Source organism: Carettochelys insculpta, chromosome 20 (genome assembly GCF_033958435.1).
Source record: "Carettochelys insculpta isolate YL-2023 chromosome 20, ASM3395843v1, whole genome shotgun sequence".
Classification (NCBI taxonomy): Eukaryota; Metazoa; Chordata; order Testudines; family Carettochelyidae; genus Carettochelys; species Carettochelys insculpta.
In genome coordinates this window covers 5126404-5150558 of record NC_134156.1, presented here as the reverse complement: position 1 = coordinate 5150558, position 24155 = coordinate 5126404, and the positions used below count along the sequence as shown (strand labels likewise).

General features: G+C 43.7%; 1 protein-coding gene across 1 annotated transcript in view; it reads right to left on the bottom strand.

Moving 5' to 3' along the window:
- The window catches only part of OGFOD3 (2-oxoglutarate and iron dependent oxygenase domain containing 3), a 45783-nt gene extending 21642 nt beyond the window's left edge, over positions 1–24141 (bottom strand). The window contains exons 1-6 of the mRNA XM_075014483.1: positions 24014–24141; positions 21592–21809; positions 10406–10481; positions 9172–9214; positions 4098–4162; positions 3449–3505 (exon numbers count right to left, since the gene is read on the bottom strand). Coding sequence (XP_074870584.1) covers positions 3449–3505; positions 4098–4162; positions 9172–9214; positions 10406–10481; positions 21592–21809; positions 24014–24111 — 557 coding nt within the window. The 5' untranslated portion in view covers positions 24112–24141. The remainder of the gene's footprint in view (positions 1–3448; positions 3506–4097; positions 4163–9171; positions 9215–10405; positions 10482–21591; positions 21810–24013) is intronic.
- Between the last annotated feature and the right edge of the window lie 14 nt (positions 24142–24155).

Genomic DNA, 24155 nt, shown 5'->3' with positions numbered 1-24155 from the left:
TTAAGAAATGCTCTCAAATATTTTTCTTAAGGTTTTAAATAGAGACTGTCACAAGAGTTGTAAGGTCCCAAGTCAGATCTACCAGCTTGGTACAGGTCTGTGGAGCAAGTGCTTATCACAGGACTGCAACCACATTTTAGAAACTCCTAGGCAGTGTTCTTATTCTACCAAATCATGAGATTTTACCAAATAATATGTTTGGGGCAATTTTTGTTTTTGTCTGTCTTCTGATTTCTGATCCTTTAGAAGTCACACTTTCCAGACTCTCTTCACAGCCCCACTGATCAGATTTTTTTTTTAAATGAAAGGCAAAATTCTTATGTCTGCATGTTGGGCTTCTGTTTTGTACCCGTGTGACAAGGACCAGGGGAGAGGGTGAAGGGTCAGCCCTCTAACACAGACCAATAATTAGAGGTATCAGTCCTGCTTTTGGTAGTCTGCCCTGAAGGTAACAAACAGTCCTATGACACCATAGAGACTAACAAATTTATCAGGTCTTGAGCTTACATGGGTAAAACCCACTTCCTCAACTGCAGACAGCGTAATAATAGACAAGGTAAAAGCACCCTTTGGCTCTCACTCAATACTCTGCACATCTACACTCTGACAAGCTTTTAAAATAGAAGTGTGGATGGTGTAATTTTCTTCCCATGTCACTGATGGACAGCAGCATTTAAACCAATATTGCTTATTCCAAGCTCTCCATTCCGGATAAAGATACTGGCAGAAAGGATGACACAAGCTTGGGAACCACTGGATAAAGAACGAGGGCACAGAAATTATAATTCATTCTGAAGCAGCAGCTCTGTTGACATAGCCTATTTAGAAGCCAGTCTGCTGGCTCAGAATATCTGCTCTTGTTTGTTATTCTTGTAATCAGTAACACTCAGATGTGCATTTTATTCAGTTAGTGCTCTCCAGAGCGTATTTTAAACAGGCCTGGTTAGGTAAGTGAAAGTAATAAAGATAAATGCTCCTCAGGATAGCATACAACAATCCATTAAACATATATGCTCCTGGAGTCACAGCTAAAAGATGAACAAAAGCATTTATTAATAAATTTTGTTTGCGACTTGTCTACAGCATGTTGAAACATTCTCTTTACCAACTAAGGAATCACTAGCTGCGCCTTCATTCCCCCAAGTTAAAGGGGCAAAAATGTGAATTACTTCTGTAATTCTTACAAATTCTGGTTCGTTAGGAACACAGAAAACATAGAAATAATAGAAAACATGACCTCTGAGGAAGACTGAAAGAACTGGGTTTGTTTAGTCTGGAAAAGAGGATGACAGAGGGGACATGATAGCAGCTTTCAAGTATCTAAAGGGAAGAGGGAGAAAATCCTTAAAGCCGGTTAATAGGACAAGAAGTAATGTGCTTAAATTGCAGCAAGGGAGGTTTAGGTTGGACAGTAGGTAAAACTTCCTGTCAGGGTGGTTTTTAACATGAGAATAAATTGCCTAGGAAGGCTGAGCAATCTCCACCATTGTAGATTTAAGTGCAAATTAGACCAACACCTGTCAGGGACAATCTAGATCGGGGTGGGCAATAATTTTTTTTATGGGAGTCCACTCCAAAATACTGGTAAGTGGTCAACAGACACACTTTTCTATGGAGGGGGTGCAGAAGGGATCTTGGAGTAGAGAACTGGGGTGCAGCACAGGCTGTGGAGTCTGAGAGGCCAATCTGGGTGAAGGAGGGGGTTGTGACCTGGGAAAGGGTTTTGAGGTGGCAGTCAATGGGGTGGGATAATGGATGCAGGAGAGAATTCTGGCCTGGGGAAGGGAGGCAAAATGGCTGCAGGATCTGAGAGGGAGCTGAGATCTGAGACAGGAGGGAGGAGGCTGCAGAGGGTTTAGGTGGTGACCTAGAATAGAGGATAGGGGTGCAGGAGAGAAATCTGGCCAAGGGAAGGAAGTAGTGGGGAGTGCATGGTCTAGGAGGGCATTGAGGTGCAGTGCTAGGAGGTAGACTCTGGCCGAGAGCACTTACCTAAGCAGTTCCCCGCCAGCAGCACTCTCAGTCAGGCTTCTCTGCCTCCCAGCAGTCTCAGCCCACTGTCTAGTCAATGTGGCTCTCTGCACCCACCAATGAGAGCTGACAAACTGTGCTGCACTGCCCCCATCCCCAGCAAAATTTCTCAGCTTTCATTGGCCAGTTTCTGGTCAATAGGAGTTGTGAGATTTTGCTGAGGGCAGCAGCAACACACAAAGCTCTTCCCCCTCTAAGCTATGAAAGCGGGTGGCAGACCAGATTGAAAGGCTTGGCAGACCGGATCCAGCCTACAGGCCTCACTATACCCACACCCTGGTCTAGATGGTACTTGGTCTTGTCATGAATACAACGGACTGGATTTGATGACCCTGTGAAGTCCCTTCCAGTTCTAATTCAATGAAAAAAAATGCTTGTTCAACCCAACATAAAATGTTTTGTTTCCATTTCAAGCACTTTTGTTTTTTATAAATTAAACAATGAAATGTTTAAACAGATCACGGTTAATACAAATATTGAAAATTTTTAGTTTCAAAAATGTTAAAACTTTAAATGTTTAATTTTGGGGGGCGGGGGGAAACTTGATTTATCTGAAGAAACAATTTGGTGAACTTATAACTAATTCACAAAGTGTTGTCGATTTGGATTGACTTATTTCTCAGGTAAAAATTTCGCCTAAAAATACATCCAGCTCTACTTTAAAATAATAGTTTAGCCACTAGAGGGAGCTCAGATTCCTCCATAACTTACAGAAATATACTGAGAATCAAAAGACACAAAGTTAAATAAATCTGAAATACAAAATATTTTCAAACGAAGTCTGCTCTAAAGGTCACGTCAACATCTACATTTACACAAAATTCCATGAAAATCAGAAGTAAGTTACCATGTCCATTCAACAAAGTAGCAATAAGGCTTGCTCCCAAATGACAGCTACGCATGTCATCTGAGAAAGGGCAATTGTTAAAACATCTTTGTGCATGTCATGTCAATGAGTCAATCTATATAAAGAGAGTAAACAATAACCCAAGTTACAGCAATATTCTATATTTTGGCTCTGTAAAAAAAGAGTGCTATGTTTCTAATCAGTGAGAACACTCAAGAGTCTTCTCCTCTAGCTATGTAAGTGTCTTTCAACATCTTTACTTGAAGCTCAGTCCCAAGCAATACTACAGAATGTTTTCTAGCCTAAAACACTCATGAAACACGGCTTGGATCTAAAATGCTTTAGACTTCCATCTACATGCTTTACTACTGTGTCTCCAGCTTCTGGATTCAAGCAAAGCATCTTCTTTTCTAGCTGCATAAACCTATCTGGGCGAGGAGTTTAACAATGTTAAAATGTGAGAAGCGGGAAATGTTGTGGGGCGGAGGACTTTCTGTTAGCGTAGTATCTCAAAAGCCCAACTCAGCAAAAAATGAAGTTATATTTTCAGTTCATTCTCCAATTCTTTACCGGTATAACTGGAAATCCTCTTCTGTAAAGACTTCTTGAATTTTATCCCCAAAGTATCTAGAAAAACAAGAGACTGTCTAAGAAGAGGTATTATGAACCTGATTGTTTGACACTATCAATTTGCATGTTCTCACCCTCATCTGTGCTTCAACTAAAATAAAAGAGCCCCACAAATGCTCCCATTGTTTTAAGGTGATGATTAAAGAGAAGCACAGCTTTCAAGCGTTTTCTAAGAGGTTATTAAAAGAAAAAGATGGCCTAAACTCAATAACTGTTGTTAGCATTCAACCCATGCAATGAAAATATTCTGTAATATGAAGAATGTGGATTTCCCCCTTTTACAGGTTGGTCAACAATTCTTTCCTTCTTTTATTATTGATCCAGCTATGGATTTAGAATTGCATAAAAGTCATTTGTTATCCAGTATTAGCAAGGTAAATATTACAACTGAAATTACTAACACCTTCCTAAAAGGCCAGTTCAATAACATTATGTCAGATTTGGTGCTACAGAAGCTTTTACAGGGTCCAAGAAACTACTGGCAGCCTATCAAATCCCTAGTATACGAATCCTAAATGCACTATGAGAGGGTAGAACACACAAGCTGTAGGCAGCTAAAGGAGCTCTGTAAATCATTGTATCACTTTACCTGTACAGATTAACAAAATGTTTCCCCACTGAAAGAGCTCCAGAATGCAAATCCAGGATTGACGCCTGAGAAAGAAGACATTAAAAAGGGAGAAGAAAAAGACAAACCAATAAGCACGGAAAAGCTTATTTCAGTTATTTAAATCATCTACCTACATAACTGCCCTAACTGAATGCTGTTTCCCTCACCCTTCCAAACAGAATTATTTGTCCTCCAGTAGTCAGATACACAATGTGAACAGCTATTCTCTTGTAGGTCTTTCCAAGGAGTCTATAAGTTCAGTATCTAAATGAAAGAAAAAGCACTAGATTGGGACAGCAAAAGATGCAAGTTCAAACCTATGCTTGCCACTAGCTTCCTGGACAATCTTGGCAACTGAGTCTCTGTGTCTCAAGCCCTCATACGAAAAACTGAGACACCCTCCCTTTCTCACCATGATGCAAAGAGTATGAATTTTCTATGTTTGTGTCGTTCTCAGATACAACAAGGCCTTGGCCTCGAAAGAGAGGGAGGAGGCTGAAGAAAGAGTTGGAAAGGGAATGAATAGTCCCCAGCAAAGCTTAAAAGCAGGAAAAAAAAAAAAAAAAGACTACATGCCAGTGATATGAGGGCTCAATTACAGTAAATCTTTGATTTAGTGGACCCTGATATAACCGACTTTGGAAGTAATGGAGGCTGTCTGCTAGCCCCCTACTCCCTCCCAAAAAAACGTGAGAGACTCAGAACTGCTGCTGGGGCTGGAGGAGCTGCAGGAGAAGCTGGAGCTGCTGGGGCCAGAGGAGCCGGAAGGGGCTGTGGAAGGGTGCAGGAGCTCTACTTTGACATGGCAGCTCAGGGCCAGGGGTTGGAGGAGCCACAGCGCTGAGAAGTGCAGGAGGTGGAAGGACTCAGGCTGGCATTTAGCTCCTCTCCTGGTAATTGGGAGAGGGAGATGGGAGGTGTGAGGGGAAGAATGGGGCAGAGGACGGGGTGAATGATGGACTGGGAAGGTCAGTGCATCATCACCATACAGTATAACCATTCAGATATTATGGACTTTGGGTATTAAAACGGACACCCCGGCTCCCCCATTAGTCCATTAAATCAAGGGTTTATTGTACACATATACACAGGGCTCCTGTTTCTTCATTTTCTATCCTGAAGGGAAGCTGAATCACAGCTATTGATGTTTGAATCCATCTTAGAACATCAAGCACTTTCAGTACCATGGTCTGCACTTGGCAACTTAGCTTAGAGAAAGTCTATGGTGACACCTTTGAGACAGATTATACAGAACAATTTCCCTCATGCCATTGTACATAATTTCTATAGCAAGATTCTGGACTACCCCAAAAATGAAATACAGGTTGGACCTCCCTGGTCCAGCATCCTGGGGACCTGACTGGTCCTGAACAAGGGAGTTTGCTGGATCAGGAGAGGTCCCCTGACACTGGCCCTGCTGCCAGACACAGGTCCTGGAACATCCATGGTCTGCTGAGACCCCAGATGTTGCCAGCCTAAATAATGCACTTTTTTAGAGGTACAACCTGTGTAAAATGTATACATCTTCACACCCCCAAAACTTTCGGTGATTTCATTGTCCATCATCCTGGGGAGACAACATTCAGCTTGAATTTGCAGGTGCTCTACAACACTGATGACAAAAGGGACTCACTCCTCACTTTACAGCAGTGACAAAAGCCATGTTTGCCCCTGGGTTTGATCACTATCTGTTAAACAGAGGCCGACAAGTAAACATTTGTTCTCTACCCCAGGAACTCAGCCTTCCTCCACCCCTGCTTTCTTCCCTGTCTGACAAATGGTTATTTTAAAATGATGATCTAAAGGAAAGCTGTACAGACAAAAGCTGCCCAAGAGAAAAAAATAAAACAAAACAGACTCTGATTTTAGGTAGAGAGGTTGGTATTGCTCAGAACCTGTATGATTTTCCTTATCTTTTCCACACCAACAAAACTATTCTTGAGCCAAAAGAGGGTGGAGAAACAATGTTAATTCTACATCAACTCCTTCTCAGCAGGATCAGACACTACCAGGTAGCTGGGCTCTGCTCCCAAAACAAATACCACAGTTCAATTTCCATCTCAATTTGAATTTTGAAAGAGGTGCAAGATATGATGTGAAGTGTTCACTCAGCATGCTGTGTAGGACTTCTGCATATAAGGTTCATCAGACACCATGCACATGAGACCTAACTCGTGTGGAAGTTCCCAGTCAGATTGCAGAGACCACATCATTAAACCAATATTTTGCCATGTATCTGATAAGCATTATATTTATATCCAGTGCAAAATGTTCATCACTGATTAGATACGATCAAGTTTTCATGTTATAAAAATCTTGCTTTGTTCCTTAAATCTTGCAATCTCTGCGAGATACTCATACCCTAAATGCTATGACTGGGTTTTCAGTCCCACTAAAGGAAAGAAATAAAGGTTCCCATTTAATTAGTTAACCAATTAACCTCTGTGTGAGTGTGGTGGGGACAGCTGAGTTAGAGTGGCCCCACCACTGCAGACAGGGCCTGCTCTGGAACATCCCCAGCGCTCACTCGCAGCACTCCCAGAGCTACAGCGGAGCATGGTTACTCCAGCTGCCCTAGACAGCACTGCAAGTGTGTGCAGGAGGAGGGTCCACCACCCTTCATTACCACATTGGAGCAACTCCTTGCCCAGTGGGCCCCACAGTTAACTATAACTGGTAAGCCTGATCCTCTTAGAGTGACCAAGTAACCAACAAACATCCCTAGTAGAAGCAGTACTTTGTTGGGTCTGACCTTTTGGTCTAGATGGGTTGTAGAAATTGTAGATGGTAGATATCAAGGGGAGCCAATTCTAGCACTTTACAGAGAATTAAGAAGCACCTCAAATGTGATCACTTGAGCATTTAGAGCCAGAATGTGGGGGAGGAGTATGCTACAGCAGACAAGCCACAGAGACCGGGAGCCAACAGTGAAAGAATTCAGACTACACCTTCTAATCAACCAGGCAAAGGCTATAGCAGGCTATAACTGGGAGGAACGTAAAGCAAGGTGGAAGAGGACACACCAAGAGTGATGTAGCATTTACTCAGAAGGGGAAAATGCTTAATATACAGGAGGAACAAACCAATTTGAGATCTGTAGGCGATGCAAGGGCCAAGAAAAGGGGAAAAGAAGTGTTATAGGATGCAGAGGCCCTGCCCCATCTCTGAAAAACAAAATGCTAACAGCAACTCAGAGGCCATATCGATACTCTAGGCCGACAGTCAGCAAACTTTCCAAGGACGAGTGGCAAAATTTGACCTTTTGGCCTCTATGTACGGTCTGAGCATCAATGATACTTTTTAAAGTCACTAACAGTCCTGCTTACAACAGTTTAATTAATAAACAAATTAAGATGCAGAGCTTTACTTTTTATGTGGTGGTGGGTAGTATTAGCTCTAGGCCATGCACCATGAACCGAATGGGAGATACTGTCTGAGAGAAAGTTATTTGCCCAGGCAAAAAACCCTGAGATGGGCAATCTGTGTGCACATATTGCCTCTTTCTTTGATGAGGAGATAGTCTTTCCCGCTAAAAGGACATCTGAACAGCTGACCCCTTGGGCTTTGTATTAAATAAGGGGTAAGGGAGAGGCATCGGGGGGAAGAGGAGGAAAGAGAGGCTGCACTCTAGTGCCTCTGCACAAAACACCAATTGCACCAGTTTAATTTATGAGAACAGTAATTACAGAGCCATGAAGACATGAGTCACAATTGGAACATTAAACAGAAGTGGGAACACAGTGTAAGGAAAGCACAGAAAAGGAAAGGTCATTGTCCTTGTAGAGAAGCCACTAAAAGCTAACCAAGGCAAGTGGCAATCATGCCAACCAGAATGACAATGACCTAACAGGATGATGAGCAACAGATGTTTTAGAATCTGTCTGTAGAGAGATTAAGCCTGGTTCAGAAACAGCACATAAGCGACTGAGGTTCTCTGGTCTGTTATACAGAAGGTCAGGCAAGATGATCATAATTGTCCCTGGAGGCTTTAAAATATATGAATATTCATCTATGAATCATTACTGAGGGAGACAGGAGAGAACGCTTAGCATCATAAACTTGGTGACTTCAGCCATCCAGAAGTTTGCTGAGAAATTCCTAACACAAAAGGGTAGAAAAGCTAAGGAAAAAACAGTGTCTTTAACTGAAAGACCAGAGAACGCCAGTTCTTTGAATTTAGTACATTAAGTCTTGGTATTGTATAATGCCAAAGAAAACCACACCACCCTGAACCTCAGTGACTCCTAAATTAAAAGGCATGGCAAGTAGTATGACGTGTGTCTTGCTGCGAAAAAACAATAAAGTTGAGAAAGCTGGAATAGAGTCTACATCTTAATATGAAGCAACTTAAATCAAGAGCACAAGTGCAAGCAGTGGAAAGATCAATTTGGCTTTAAGAAGGCCTAACAATTAAAATTTAGGAAAAGAATTTAAATGAAAGATTTTAAAAGAAAGAGAAATAAGAGCAACTAGTCAGAGTCATCCAACACTCTATATAAAACATAGGAAATTTTAAGAAGCAGGCTAATTCAAATCCAGTCCAACGCATGCCCTTTTTTTGGTACGCAGGAAGAACAGCTAGACGAAATAAAAAAAGCGGTTTCTAAGCCATCAGGAAGAGAGGGATGATAAAAGGCTCCAGTGAGATAATGTACTTTTGCCTGGATATTGCTAAGATCAGATACAACTTACCACAGTCCGGCCAAAGAGCAGAGAGCTTTTTGACTAATGGAGTGAGAAATGTAAGCACAACCATTAAGTGAGATGGAGCAAAAAGACAGGGCAATAATAAAGGGGAAAAAATGTACAAGAAAGAGTTCAAGAGTACAGTGTGGGTGTTATATTTACAAACTGAACAGGGAATAAATTATAATGCAGATGCCATGATCTGATGAAGATCAACATCACCATGGGAAGATCTTGCCAAATCAGGATGGCCAGAGGAGTTATCCATCCTACCACCTCCAATTATCCCTTCCAAAAATTCATTTAAAACCTTAAAATCTTGCCTTGATAACAGAAGAACGTAAAAGATAACAGGACAGCTGCTCACCCCTCCATGAGATCCTCCCAAGGACAGTCCCCTCTCTGCTATTCTGCAGGTGAAACAACAATCTCAAGTCAGAACTACAGTAAAACCTTTGTCCTTAACAATATAATTTACAATGTATACCAGCTGGGTAAACGTACTTTGGTGACAGAGAGGAGTTGGTTTTAAATCCTTCTGATCTTGCAGTTACAAGTCACGAGCAACCCCCTCCCCCACCCCATGACAACAAGAGTGAGAGAACACCTGCTTGCAAGAAGGTGGCTGTGATGTGTGACATTCTCAACCCTCTTGCAGGAATTTCAAAGATGGCAGGGGCAGTGGGGGAGAGTAGCTTCCAAACAGATCCTGTCCAAACAAGACTAATGTTTGTTTCACAAACAAAAAGATAGAATTTGAAAGAGATGGATCTACAAATTGGCTGGTGAACAATGCAGTACATTATGTTAGGACAGGGATCTATACTAGTATCACATCAGCAGGGGACTGGGAGATTTAAGGCCATGTCTACACAACTGTCCTTACAGCAGCACAGCTGTACCACTCCCACATAGCCACTCTTGCCGGTGAAAGACAGAGTTCCCTCTGCTGGCACATTTAAATCACCCCAATGAGCAGCAGTAGCCATGTCAGCAGAAGAACACCTCCCACGTACAGAGTGCTAACCATACCAGCACTTTTGTCAGTGAAACCTATGTCATTTGGGGGTGGGGGAGTCACACCTCTGCCCCACAAATGTTTTACTGAAAAAAGTGTTGCATAGAAATAACATTAGAAGCAACACTCAGCCAATCCACAGTTTCTAATGCAGACCACATAATTCAAGTAGCTCCTAGTGTTTTGTTACAGCAGTCATGGAGGACGCCATCTTCCTTACTGCGTTTTGTTAGCACTAGCTCATAGATCACAGAAGCTCTAAACTACTACTGGGCATAATAAAGCAAACAAAAAGCTTTAATTCAATCCACAGCAGTATCATATTTCCTTCCACTGGCACATGAGTTTCCCTCCCCTATCTCCAATGAATAAGGCAAAGTGTGCCCCAGGTAATTAGAACAGCCTGGTACAAAATTGAAGATGACTTTGGAAAAGATTTTATCACCTAAAACTGTTAGCCTTAGTCCTCAGCTAATGAGTTTTGCATTATTGGCATGCTATAAACACTTCCAACATAACCCCACCTGCCTGTAGTCCAATGTTACTAACTAAGATAATTTTTGAAGGCTAAAAGGAAAATTACCTACGGATTCTTTCAGCTTCCTCCCTGGTGATTACTGCATCTGTTATGCCTCTTCCACACTTTCTAGGAGTGCACCCTGGAGATGAATGATAAAAGGCTACATTACAAAAAAAGCACACACTGCATCTTAATAACACCCTCCCAGTTTACCAACTTTTCATCTGCTTGGAAGGTACTTTGAGCAGTTAAAAACAATGTTTAAAACCTGATTTGTGATCTATATTACTATCCCTTACCTTAGATCATTACAACTACGAACAATTCTTAACCATCCAAATCTACACTTCATCTTTTCCACACCACTCCTTTTGAGTTGTAAAATAAACTGGTCTATTTCATTTTTCTCTTGGCACAATTTCAGGTCCTAGTTCTGGTACAGGAACAAGATGTTTGGGTCAAACACAGTGCAAGGGAATGTCATGCCATTAAAATAACCAATGACAATTAACATGAAAACAATTCTTACAAATTATTATTTGCATTATCCCCGGCCTATGAGGATAATGCAAATGAACAGGACCCCACTATACAAAAACACAGAACAAAAAGACAGTCCTTTGTTCCAAGGAGTTACAATCCAGGTAGTTCACAGTCTGAACAGAAACACCAGGGACTGGAACATCATAGAAAGCAAACTACATACAAGTAAACAGTGGGTCCATTAGTCCACCTCTGCTGCAAGAATGTGGAAATGGAAGAGACCTCAAGAGGTCATTTAGTCCAACCCCCTGCTCAAAGCAAGACCAACTCCAACTAAATCATACAACCAGGGCTTTGTCAAGCCTCACCTTAAAAACTTCTGAAGATGGAGGTTCCATTACTTCCCCAGGCAAGCTATTCCAGTGTTTCACCCCATTCCTAATGAAGTAGTTTTCCCTAATACCAACCTAGACCTTCCACACTACAACTTGAGACCACCGTATCTTGTTCTGTCATCTGCCATCACTGGCTAGGTCTACACTACTGTGATCTGTCAACAGAAGTCTCTTCTTCCAACAAAACTCCTGTCCACAGAATGTTACCACACACGAAAGCAGATCCTCTGTCGATCCGCTCTGTCAGAGAGTGGCTGGACTGCCAGCCCCCTCTTGACAGAGCAGCTGACTGGAAGCACAGCAAATGGCTGCCCAGTGACCCATAAGCCTTGTCTGTTGACAGAGGGCCCCCCATGAGCGTCCACCTGGCTCTTCTGTCAACAGATTTGGTCGAGAAAGATGTTCTGCTTCATGGGAGAGAGGCAGAAGGGCTGTTGATGTAAGTGCCAAGTTTTGTTGATATACTGTTGACAAAACGCATTGTGTGTGTGGACAGTCTGCAAATTTCGTCAACAAAACCCTCTAGTGTAGATGTACGCTCTGAGAATAGCCTGGATCTATCTTCTCTGCAACATGGCCAATATAATGCCAATATTTAAAAAAGGCTCCAGAGGAGACCCTGGCAATTATAGACCAATAAGTCTAACTTCAGTACCAGGCAAATTAGTAGAAACAATAGTAAAGAATAAAATTGCAAGGCACGTAGAAGAGCACAAATTGTTGGGCAAAAGTCAGCATGGTTTCTGCAGAGGGAAGTCGTGTCTAACTAATCTATTAGAATTCTTTGAAGGGGTTAATAAACACACGGACAAAGGGCACACAGTGGACATAATATACCCAGATTTCCAGAAAACCTTTGACACGGTCCCACACCAAAGGCTTTTATGTAAATTAGGAGGTCACGGGATAGGAGGAAAGATCCTTTCATGGATTGGGAATTGGTTAAAAGACAGAAAACAAAGGGTTGGAATAAATGGTACATTTTCACAATGGAGGGGGGTAACTAGTGGTGCTCCCCAGGGGTCAGTCCTGGGACCGATCCTGTTCAACTTGTTCATCAATGATCTAGAAAATGAGGTAAGCAGTGAGCTGGCAAAGTTTGCAGATGACACCAAGTTGTTCAGGACAGTCAAAACCAAAAGGGATTGTGAAGAACTACAAAAAGATCTCAGCAAACTGAGTGATTGGGCAGCAAAATGGCAAATGAAATTTAATGTGGATAAGTGTAAGGTAGTACACATTGGAAAAAAATAACCCAAATTACACTTACAACATGATGGGGTCAAATTTAGCTACGACAGATCAGGAAAGGGATCTTGGAGTTATAGTGGATAGTTCTCTGAAGACATCCACGCAGTGTGCAGCGGCAGTTAGTAAAGCAAATAGGATGTTAGGAATTATTAAAAAAGGGATAGATAATAACACAAAAGATATCATACTTCCCCTATATAAAACTGTGGTACGCCCACACCTTGAGTACTGTGTGCAGATGTGGTCTCCTCACCTCAAAAAAGACATATTGGCATTAGAAAAGGTTCAGAAAAGGGCGACTAAGATGATTAGGGGTTTGGAACGGGTCCCATACGGGGAGAGGCCAGAGAGACTGGGACTTTTCAGTCTGGAAAAGAGGAGATTGAGGGGCAATATGATAGAGGTATATAAAATCATGAATGGTGTGGAGAAAGTGAATATAGAAAAATTATTTACCTTTTCCCATAATACAAGAACTAGGGGACACCAAATGAAATTGATGGGTAGTAGGTTCAAAACTAATAAAAGGAAATTTTTCTTCACACAGTGCACAGTCAACCTGTGGAACTCCTTGCCGGAGGAGGCTGTGAAGGCCAGGACTCTATTAGGGTTTAAAAAAGAGCTCGATAAATTTTTGCAGGTTAGGTCCATAAATGGCTATTAGCCAGGGGTAAAGTATGGTGCCCTAGCCTTCAGTACAAGGGCAGGAGATGGATGGCAGGAGATAAATCACTTGATCATTGTCTTCTGTTCTCCCTCTCTGGGGCACCTGGCATTGGCCACTGTCGGCAGACAGGATACTGGGCTGGATGGACCTTTGGTCTGACCCAGTATGGCCATTCTTATGTTCTAACACCCTTTCAGGAAGTTGAAGGTTGCTACCATAGCCCCCTCTCATTCTTCTCTTTTGCAGACCAAATAAGCCCAGTTCTCTCAGCCTCTCCTCACAAGTTGTACGCCCCAGTGCCTTCATGATTTTTGTTGCCATCCATGGCCTTTCTCCCATTTGAGCTCATGCTTTTTATACTGGAGCCTCCAAAACTGGACACAAGACTTCAGATGTGGCCTCACCAGTGCAAAAGAGAGGGGAACAATCACTGCACTTAATCTGCTGGCAATGCTCCTACTAATGCAGCCCAATATGCCATTACCCTTCTTGTCAAAAATAAGGGCACACTGTTGATTCGTATCTGGCTTCTCATCTATTGTATTCCCAGGGTCCTTTTCTGCAGAAAAAAAGTGAAGTTGTCACAGTCCACCCCACCCTGCCTAGCTTTGTAAGAATTGTTTTATGAATATGTATATGAACACACGTAACAAATGGTTTAAGCAAAATGCATCATGTGGAATATTTTTAAAGTTATGGTCTGCTGAATGTGTATATTCCATTTCTGTGCATGTCAAGATGTCATCGTCAAACACGACGGACTACCTACTACCATTCTTGTATGTGAAATTAGAAATGTGAATCTGTTTACATATCTAGATGTGTTAATGAGTGCCATTAGTGATACTCCAGAAACAATGTCTAGGTACTCAAACCAATGACCTATTGAGTCTGTTCTGGTCTGGCTATGGTCTGAAGAAGTGGGCCTGTCCCACGAAAGCTCACCTAATAAACCATTTTGCTAGTCTTTAAAGTGTTACTTGACTGCTTTTTGTTTTGATCTTGTTTTTCCTGTGAGCCTGGTTTGTGACTGAGCCTGTCTGAACATGTGGCCAAGCCACACAATGCTGGAACCCATTTTTAATCTTGTACTTTTCCACTCAAGATGAGAAAAGCTTGATTTGAACATGAAGAATTCCCATCTTGGGCAAAGGGGATACAAAGGTAGGAAGCCAAACAATGGGGTTTTCTGCTGCCATAGGGCTGCCAGCAGGGTCCATGCCCCAGCCAGCTCCCTGGTGGTGGGGCTGCAGGGCACCCCTGGCCTGAGGTCCCTGCCTCAGCCAGGCTCCCTGATGCAGCTCCCCACCCATGGGCTACCTCTGAAGCTCCCAGAGTAGGCTGCCAATAGGGCTTCCTACAATCAGCAGGGCTCTGCTGCAGCCACACAGCTGGAGCTCTCCCTCTCTCTCTCTCTCTCTCTCCAGGTCCTCCTGTCAGTCAAGAGAGGGCTGGACAAGAGAGTTCCAACATGTATATTAGGTTGCAGACAGTGGCATGCATATTAACTGAATAATGCAATATAATTTATGAGCTCCAGCTTCAGAACTGCATCTCTTTCTGCAACCAATCCAATGCTAAGATTTTGGCTGAAAAGAGTTCTAAATACTAGTCTGTAGTCTGAGAAGCCAGCTGATTAAATGATGAGCTGAGACCACGATAACCATCCTTTCCATCCCAGCTACATGAAAGTGTCTCATGGTGTCATCAGGATAAAAGGCAGAGACACAAAGATTCAAGAACATAAACCTGGAGAAGAGGCAGAACCCATAATACCCAGGCCTTAGGTGACCTAATTATATTTATAAGAATAATTATCAAAGAGGGCATCTCCACTGGCTGACAAAGTACCAGAAAGGGTATAACAGACACTGAAGATTGTCACCCCCACTTAGCCCTACAATTTTGTACCATGTGCATGTGAACCAACAATTCAAGTAATTTCCCACTGCTGCTATGTGAGAGCAAAGAGCTATGAAGTAAGACAAAGAAGAGAGACTAGCATGGAACGGACACAGCTTCAAATTACATGGCAAGTAGACTTTAAAATGCATTCCTGCAGAATACAGCAATAATATAAAAGTCAAAGAGATAAGCCAGGACCACAAGTCTTATATGTTCTTTAGCTGAAAGTCCTTGAGAAATTCCTAATGTCCAATCCAATCAGGGTAGGAATAAGCTAAAATGAACTGTAATCCAAAGAGTCTGAGACTGGGCATTTCATAGATTTTTTTTTGCAGGGGAAGGAAGAGGATAATTATAAAGCATCAGAAAAGCCTAGACCCACATATTTGCTAACATCTGCCAGTCTGCTTATTGCTTGTGAACGGAGTTCTCTGAAATGACTATTTGTTCACCACAGCACAAAATGTCACCAGGGAAGGAAAAGCACTTGTGAAAAATCTGTTGATTCATCTATGCAATCCAACAGCATCAGGCAACTATTAACAAAAGCTACCAAGACCAAGTGATCACAAGTCAGCAGGTGTAAGAGGCAACTGGTACGGCAAAGCATTACAAAATTCCTCTCCCCACCTTGCTGAGAAAGAACTACACATGGCAGCCTTCTGGGAACTTCCCAAAGCCCAGCATTTCTCAGGGGGAGGGGTTATGGTGGGGCAGGGGAGAAGAAAGCAAGGAGAATTGACTGCTGTTTGCCTCCAGTGATAATTTTTTATTACTATTTTCTAGCTGGGGGATAAGAGGGGGCTGCTGATTTTATTATTTGTTTCAAGGAATGCAGAACCCTGAATAGAGAATTGCATGTGTATACACTCAGTTTCTCACCCTCAGACACACACAGTAAGTTTGCTCTACTATCAGTCAGATCACGGACACCAATTTTTCCCCCAATCAGCCTCCTCTTGGAATACTTCCTGCTTACCCCAGTCAATCATCTCTCTCTCCATTGTCCAAAAAAAAAAAAAAAAAAATCTTCCTCCTCCTCTACATCAAAAAAGGTAAAAATTAAGCAGACAGGCTAGTAACAAAACCACTGGAAAAGACCATTTGACTAGATTGTAAGCCAGAATGATTAGTGGTGTGCTCCATGAATATTCACCAAAAAAAATATCACCAAAATCTGGTAGAAGATTCAAACCACCAAGAGCAAATTATCAATTTGGAAGCCTCAGGAGAATTAGACTATCGGAAGAATCAGCATGCAACTCTGCACTGCTCATAAAGCAATGCTAGCACAGAACCTGGCCACTGTCCCCAGGGCCACTCCCCCCACTTCATTGACTGTCCAGTTAAAAACTTAGTATTTAACGGATTAACTAAACAGGATTTTACTCTCCTACTTTGTACCAAACCCATAAACACAATCCATTTGAGAATATTTTGCCTGCCCAGTCTCAAAAAACACAACAATTCTATGTTGCTGTGTTCTTAAAAGGCACTGAAAAAGCCAGTGAATTTTGGTTCCAAGGACTCTTGGTGTAAACTATCAGGCACTTTATTTTTAAGAGCATGAATCACACAGAACTGTCACTGATCTTTTCTTTAACAATTATCACCAATACCATCTTGTATAATATATGCTTCAGGTAGTATACACCATTTCAATTTGCGCTTAACTCACATTAATGTGAATTAAGTGCAAATCAAAAGCGCTCCAGCTCCTGGCTCCCCCATCTGGGGAGAAGCCCTGCAGCAACGGCTGTCTGCCAGCCGGGCTCCCCCAGCTGGGCGAGCTGGATGGACAGAGAGCTGCTGCAGTGCAGTTTCTCCCAGCTAAGGGAGCCAGGAGATAAGACAGACACAGTGGCATGGCTACTCCCCAGCTTCCCTCAGCTAGGGGAGCTAGGGAAAAGCTGCTCCTGGCTGCCGCAAGCCCAGGGAAGCTGGGAGCCAGACTGCCATCTGGGTCCTGGCTTCCGCCCCAAATTATGCAAAATTCAAGTTATGCAAGGGTGTGCAGGAATGCAACCCTCCCATAACTTGGCAGACTACTGTATCTTTAGCTTCAATACATCAGGATTAAGGAAATAGAAGCCATAGGAAGAAAGTCTGAGCATGAAACCTTGAAATTCAGGAAGCAGAATTTGATTGTTTGACTAGAGAATAAGATTAAAAGGCTTAGGCAAAGGGAAACGATGGAACTTCAGATGGGATTTTAAACAGAGTCTGGAGGACAAGTGAGAACAGAAGTGCTGGGACGCTTTTCTAAATAGCAGAGACAGCACAGAGAAGGGGAGATGTCATCAATCACGGAGAGAATTAGCCTTGTACTTGAGGAGCAAAGAAAACAGCCATCAAGTAAGAAGAGCTGAAATTCAAGAATTAGAAGGATTTAGCACAAGCACAGAGGAAAGCTAATCACACAACTAAGAGCTTTGACAAAGGAGTGGCCAAGGCAAAGACTGATGCAAAATTTGCTTGATGCAAAAAAAAGCTTGATGTTGGTCTGAAGAAGTGGGTCTGTCCCACGAAAGCTCACCTAATAAACTATTTTGCTAGTCTTTAAAGTGCTACTTGACTGCTTTTTGTCTTGATGCAAAAGGTACTCGGAAGGTTACAAAGGCTACAAGGCTGTGATGTAAGCAATATAAAGATACTTCAGGAGCAAATCAATGTGCTAGGACCTCACATAAAAGATGAATACAAAGTGTGAGTTTAGGCAGGAACAGAGAGTGGATCTGATAATCTTACCAAATAAAAAGGTCTCACTTTTGGATACAGATGCACAGTATATGGTAACACAAGGACAGATCTTTTCAACTTCTACCTCATTCTCCCCTACTACAGATTCTGTTCTTTATCATAACCTAATTCCTACATTTCTGCTAGATTTCCTAGAAGGAATTTTCATAGAAACCTAGGCTGTTTTCACTTTCACAATGCAATTAGAAAAGGGGGAAGGGTTTCAACAGGACTTCAGGTGTCACTAGGGAAGCTGCATCTAATTGATACAAAAGTATTCAATGATATACTAACAGCATCACAGTCTTTAAACTGCACGCTACATGTCCTCTCTGACAAGGATCAAGAGGAACATATTAAGATAAGAGGAACATTGGACTCATACAGCCTATTTGGCATGTGGGAGGAGGATAGAATGTGTTCAATACCACACAACTGATCGAACCTCTTACACTTTACTTTTTATCTGAAAGGCTACAGGCCTGGGCACCATACAATAAAGAGACTGTGGTTATTCTCCAAAGAGCAAGAAGTTCAGCTGTCACAAAGTTCAACTGATACAACCCTCCTGATAGGAACACAGGCAGAGATAGCTCCAGCGACAGCCTTGTTTCTCAATCTTGTGATCCTGCTGACCACACATTTCCCCTTTGTCTTTCTGTATCACTTCCTCTGACGTGCAGATGATGTCACATTGTAGCTACCTCCTGGACCTGATCTATCACAAGAACAAGTACCATTACAACACAGAAAGCAATCCACGCAGGAAGTTTATCAGAAGACTCATGTCCACCACCATAACGTTACTTATGAGCAGACTATGAGGAGGCAGAATAAAAGATTTGCATGCCTAATTCAGATTGCAACCTGCAGTTCCTAATCATGATTCACCACATCTTATTCTCTAAATGCAGAAAACCTCTGACAAGCAGTGTTTTGAACTTCCACATCAGAGATGTTTGCTCCCATGCAAGGATCAGGGAATATACTCAAGAGCTGTGTGACACCAATGAAGTATCAATTAAAGCAGGCTAGAAACACAATGAAACTGCTTTAAACCTTCTTATAATGGCTCTAAATCCAGTCTAGAAACCTTCTTATAAATCTCTTGTCACACCAGATGAAGGAATTACCACTGCAAGAGCTGAAAACTCCAAACACTAACCATTATGCAGAACCCACACATTTAGAGGCTTCTGCATCTAGGCCAGCACCTGAGTGCTCAATTTTATTTGAATCTTTACATGGGTATCTCCAGAGGCCACTAAAATATATTTAAAGTAATGCTGTTTCCACATTAGCATTAATTCAACCTTTTAAATTCAAACTTGGTGTTATACCGCCTAGGAGGGGTGGGGCAAAAAATTCAGCCTTAGAGCCCCTTAAAATTGATCTAAAGGTATTTGCAGTGAAGACAGTCACATTGGAAAATCAAACTGAATGCCTTAAAATTGACTTTATGCTATAGTGTAGACAAAGCCTAAGAAAGGTACATACACTTCTGGACTATGCTTCAAGCAACCCTTGTGGGAAGTGGAGTTCAAAAGCACCTATTATTTAGTTAGCCTGTAAAGGTTACTGCCTCCAACTTAGTTGATTACGTATTTGTGTTCTCCACTCATTATGGCCAAAAAGAAGTGTAGTTCCCTGTCTAAATGAGGGGGGCTGGCCCAGCCAGGGCAGCTCCCCATGCACAGTGGCCTCCGGTGTACTATAAGGAGGGGCACTCCATCTGGACTGGGTTGGAGCAGCCTCCTCATCTGTCACCTTCCCTGGAGACACCTTGCACAGGGATACTCCAGCACAGCTGGGCCACCCTTGCCCATGGTGGACCTGTGGAGCTAGAGCAACCCCCTGCCCGCAGCAGGTGAGGGGCTGCTCTAGACCATGCTAGTTAACCATAACTGGTAAGCCTCATCCGTTTAGGTTAACGTCCCGACTATGAGCTCTTTTTTGGATCTGGGTTCAAAAGAATTCCCACTAAGTCTGTAAAAGACATTAGCTTTGAATAGATCTAAGGAAACATCTAGTGGCTTGATAGTCACTATCCGTATACTTTAAGTGGTCACTGGGTGCCAGGAATACGGTAAACCTGCTGTTGAGGCATCAGACAGCAATGCAGGGAGGAGGTAACTTGTGGCAAACAGCCAAAAGAAAGGGATGTTAGGCTGAAACAGAGGGAAACAGTTACGATATAATGTACATTTTCAAGCAGACTACTCAAAGCTCTAGAGCCTAAGCCAGTTTCAGAGCACATCAGCCTAAATGTGATCTTCCCTTTACTGAGTCATTAAGCTACCCACCAGCTACCTTTTTAGTGACAGCACCTTTCTGGTCCTTTCACAGTATAGCATGAAATATATTTCTTTAGCCATCTCAACATCACCCCCTTGTGGAAACCAAGCAAAATACAATTATCAGAGGGGTACCTATGTTAGTCTGTATCCGCAAAAACAAAGAGAAGTCCTGTGGCACCTCACAGACTAACAGATATATTGGAACATTAATTATTGCGGGCAAAGACCCACTTTGTCTGATGCGTATTTTGAAGTAGCTGCTGTTAAGACAGTAAAGAGTCTATTTCAAAATAAACCACAATGCAGGAGTGGCCAACCAGTTACGGACAAAAAGCCATGTATAAAGTGCAAAGAGACCATATTATATATTTAAATAGGTATCTATATACATAGATAAAAATTAATATATAATATGTGGCTCAATGCCCTCCCCAGAGCCAGACACCCTCAACCTCTCCGCTCTAAATGAATGCCCTCGCCCTCTACTCCCCCAGAGCCAGGTATCCCCAGCTCTCCCCCACCTCCCAACTGAATGCCCCGCCCGAACCAGGCACCCCAGCCCATCCACCACTCCGCTCTAACTCAGTGCTCTTCCCTTCCCACAAGCCAGGCACCCACAGTCATCCCCGTCCCCTTCCCTTCCCCCCACCACCTCAATGCCGGCAACTCACCAGAGCCTTCTCCCACCAACTGCTGGGAGGGTGTGCACAGAGCAGCGGACAGCACTCCCAGCACACAGATCTGAGGAGAAGCTGCACTTAATGGCCCAAAGAAATGCATGTGGCTCAAGAACCGTGAGATGGCCACCCCTGCCATAGTGCATCCAACGGCTCTATTTCTAAATAAGCTCGGTGTGTGTAGATGCTGTATTTTGAAATAGCTAAGTGCTATTTTGATATTCATTTGTGTGTGTAGTTGTGTTATTTCAAATAAGCTATGTCAGAATGGCTCTTCCAGAATAGCAAACCCTGGGAACAGTTATTGAACCAGTTATGCATCTACTTAAAGGAAGCCCATCTAGGTCGGAGTTCCCTAGTTTATTTGTGAGACGATCATGCCAAACTGTATCAAATGCTTTACAAAAGTCTATGCTTCCCCTTTACCCACAAGGCTTGCTCTCAGGTTGAACTGATGTGATTTGTTTTTCAAAAATCCACACTGACTGTTATTTATCACCTTACTATCTTCCAAATGTTTGCAAATGGATCCGTAAATTATTTTCTCCATTATCTTTCCTAGCACAGAAGTTAAACTGACTGCCTCCTGGATTGTCCTTATTTCCCTTTTGGGGTGGGGAAGATGCACAAAAAAACAGCAAAGTGCTCTTCAAATCAGCAGGTCCTGGAGTGATACAAGAGACCAGAGCATTTGTGAAGTCAAGAAACACATGAATTATGATGAGTTGCATGCTGTATAGAGATGAGACAGGTATTATGGACTCCAGTGGAAATGAGGCCAACCTGCTGTGGCACCAGAGGGCTGCCCTGCCGCACAACATTCATGCAGAAATACCTTCAAATCTTTTATGGCTGTCATAGTCCTCAGAGCAGGGCACCTCGATGAATCTGTCCTGAAGACTTTCACTGTAATGAGCCAGAACTTCAGTGACCCCATCTTCGCTGAGCAAGTAGCTCCAGCTTAAGAAGCTTATGAGGACGACAGAGGAGATTAGGATTGCGACTTTCAGCCACTTTCTCCGTGATTCTTGGTGAGCTCTGTTTTTTCTCACACTAGTAATAGAACAAAGATAAATCCCTGCATAAACAAATAATAGTTGTTACTACCATGCTACACTGCAGTGATAAGGAATCCTGTTGGGAGCTAAGCCATTTGGCTGGAGGAATATTCCCAGCCATGTATCAATGAGCTGTGATAAGGCTGCAGATTCTTAAGTATCTGGACTCACACCAGACTTGGAAGGAAACCATCTTACCAGGCATTTCAGAAACATTTGGCTCCTGTCCAAATCACAATGAAGTTGTAAAAATGGTAATTAATTTACATTACTCTTAACAACCAGAACTTCACTTTCAAACCGGGACATTCCCAAGGAGAAGATAAAAAACAAGAAGAAAATGAGCTTCCTTAATGTGTTTTTGCCCCAAACACATATACTTAAGATTCAGGAGGGAAAAAAATGGAGCAGCTGCTTCCTTAGATTTCTGCCCTACACATTTTACCTGGAGAATGAGTTTCTATTACTAACCAAGCAAGGACTGCACAGAGCTATTTAAAACAGGGGGGGCACAGATAGTCCTCCCTCCCCACTCCCACCCCTAATTTCATCCTCCTCCTCCCCTCTCAGGCAAGCCTCAGCAGCCTCACCCTCCTAGCCCATGAAACCCCAGATCTATCCCCTATAAATCTGAGTGTGTGCACTGCAACACCCATGCTTGAACAGGGTCACAGAACCACCTAGCTCTGCCCCTCGCACCTCCTTACTGACATCAGTCTTTACAGAAACATATGTACTTATTTGCATGTTTATCTGTGCAACCTTGTATAACAATCATTAACTATATATTTGAGAGAGACTCCCTGAGCCCATTTGGTCAATAACTCCTCCTAAATGGTAAGAGCCAGAAGCACCAAATGTGGTCTGCAGTTTTCTCTTGCCTTATCTTAAAGAAAGTTCATGGCTTGCTTGTGTTAGAAAAATGGGGTGTGCCTGGGATGGGATTGTTTTCTATAACACATAAAGGGACAGGGCTACTAAGAGGCAGCATTATACTGTGTCATGACCACAGAAAGCAGCAAGGAGCCAGAGAAGGGAACTGGGACAGTAATAACTCCATTGGGGTAGAAGGGGACAGGTAAGCTTCCTGCCCGCCACCCAGGGAAGCAAGGTCCCCACAACAATCAGCTCTGGGGAGCCACTCCCCATCCACATGGCAGCAAACCACCACCTAGGAAGCATTGCCCCCACTGACTTCTCCACCCCCAATACACCCAACCCCCTCTCCTGAGTCTCTGATCATCTATGAATCCTCTCAACAACCCTATGTCCCAAGCCTTTCCTTACCTTTCCAGCCCCCTCCCATACCAACATCATGCCCCAAACCCTCCTAACCCCCCAAACCAATTCCTGCACCCCCATACTGCCAGGCCACTGCCCTGAGCCCCTCCTCACCCCCAAACCCTAAATCTTCAAGCCTACAACTCCAGCATCCTGCCCTGAACCCCTCCTCACCCCCCAAACCCTCACACCTACACCTCCAACACCCTGCTCTGAGCCGCTCCTTAAGGCGCCGAGCAATGCCAGATAACTACACTAGTTATGTCTACATAACGTTGAAAGCGAACCCTAATAAAAGCACGCACAAAGACCCGGGAGCTGCGATGCTGCTCACCTTCCTGACCGGTTATTTGGGGAACGGTGCTGCTCGTGCCAAACTTGCTACAGGCGGCATCCACTAGGTAAAGCCTCTAGGAACCCCCCCCATAACCCCCCACAAAAGTAAATTTCACGTGATTTTGGGGTCCGTTCAGCGTTTTGGACACGGGAATAAGCTTCCGCGACTAGGAAGATTCAGGGCAGGGGTTATCGATAGCTGGGCGTCAAACCCAGCATGGCTCAGACATGGACTGCTCGACCCTTGCGCGGACGAGCTCCCAGACTGTCACCCACGAGACGCGGGGCGAGGTCCGCAGGCCGTGAGCCTGGGCCGCGGCTTCCCGTCCCCGCTCCGCCGCTGTAAGGGGGCGACCCGGGGCGCGCTGAGGGAAAGCCCGCGGCGGGGGCTGTTGGGGCGCAGCGTGCGGGGCGGGCAGGACGAGCGGGGCGCGGCTGTGGACGGTTCGAAGGCGGCAGCCAGTCCCCCTCGCGGAGGAGCCAACCTCCCTCACGGGACCGCGGGCCGCACAGCCAGAAGCGCTGGCAGGACGACGCGCCCCCGAGCCCGGCCGAGCAGCCGGGAACGTCGCCGGCAGGTACCTGCTGAGGCGCCTCCGCTCCCCCCTGTCCGCCCAGGTCCCCGCGCTGCCCCCGCCGCTCTCAGCAACCTTGGGCCCCGCCCGCCGCTGAGGCGCCATCGCGCTGCGAACGTCTCCCGAATCGTGAGAGCGAACCGCCGGCC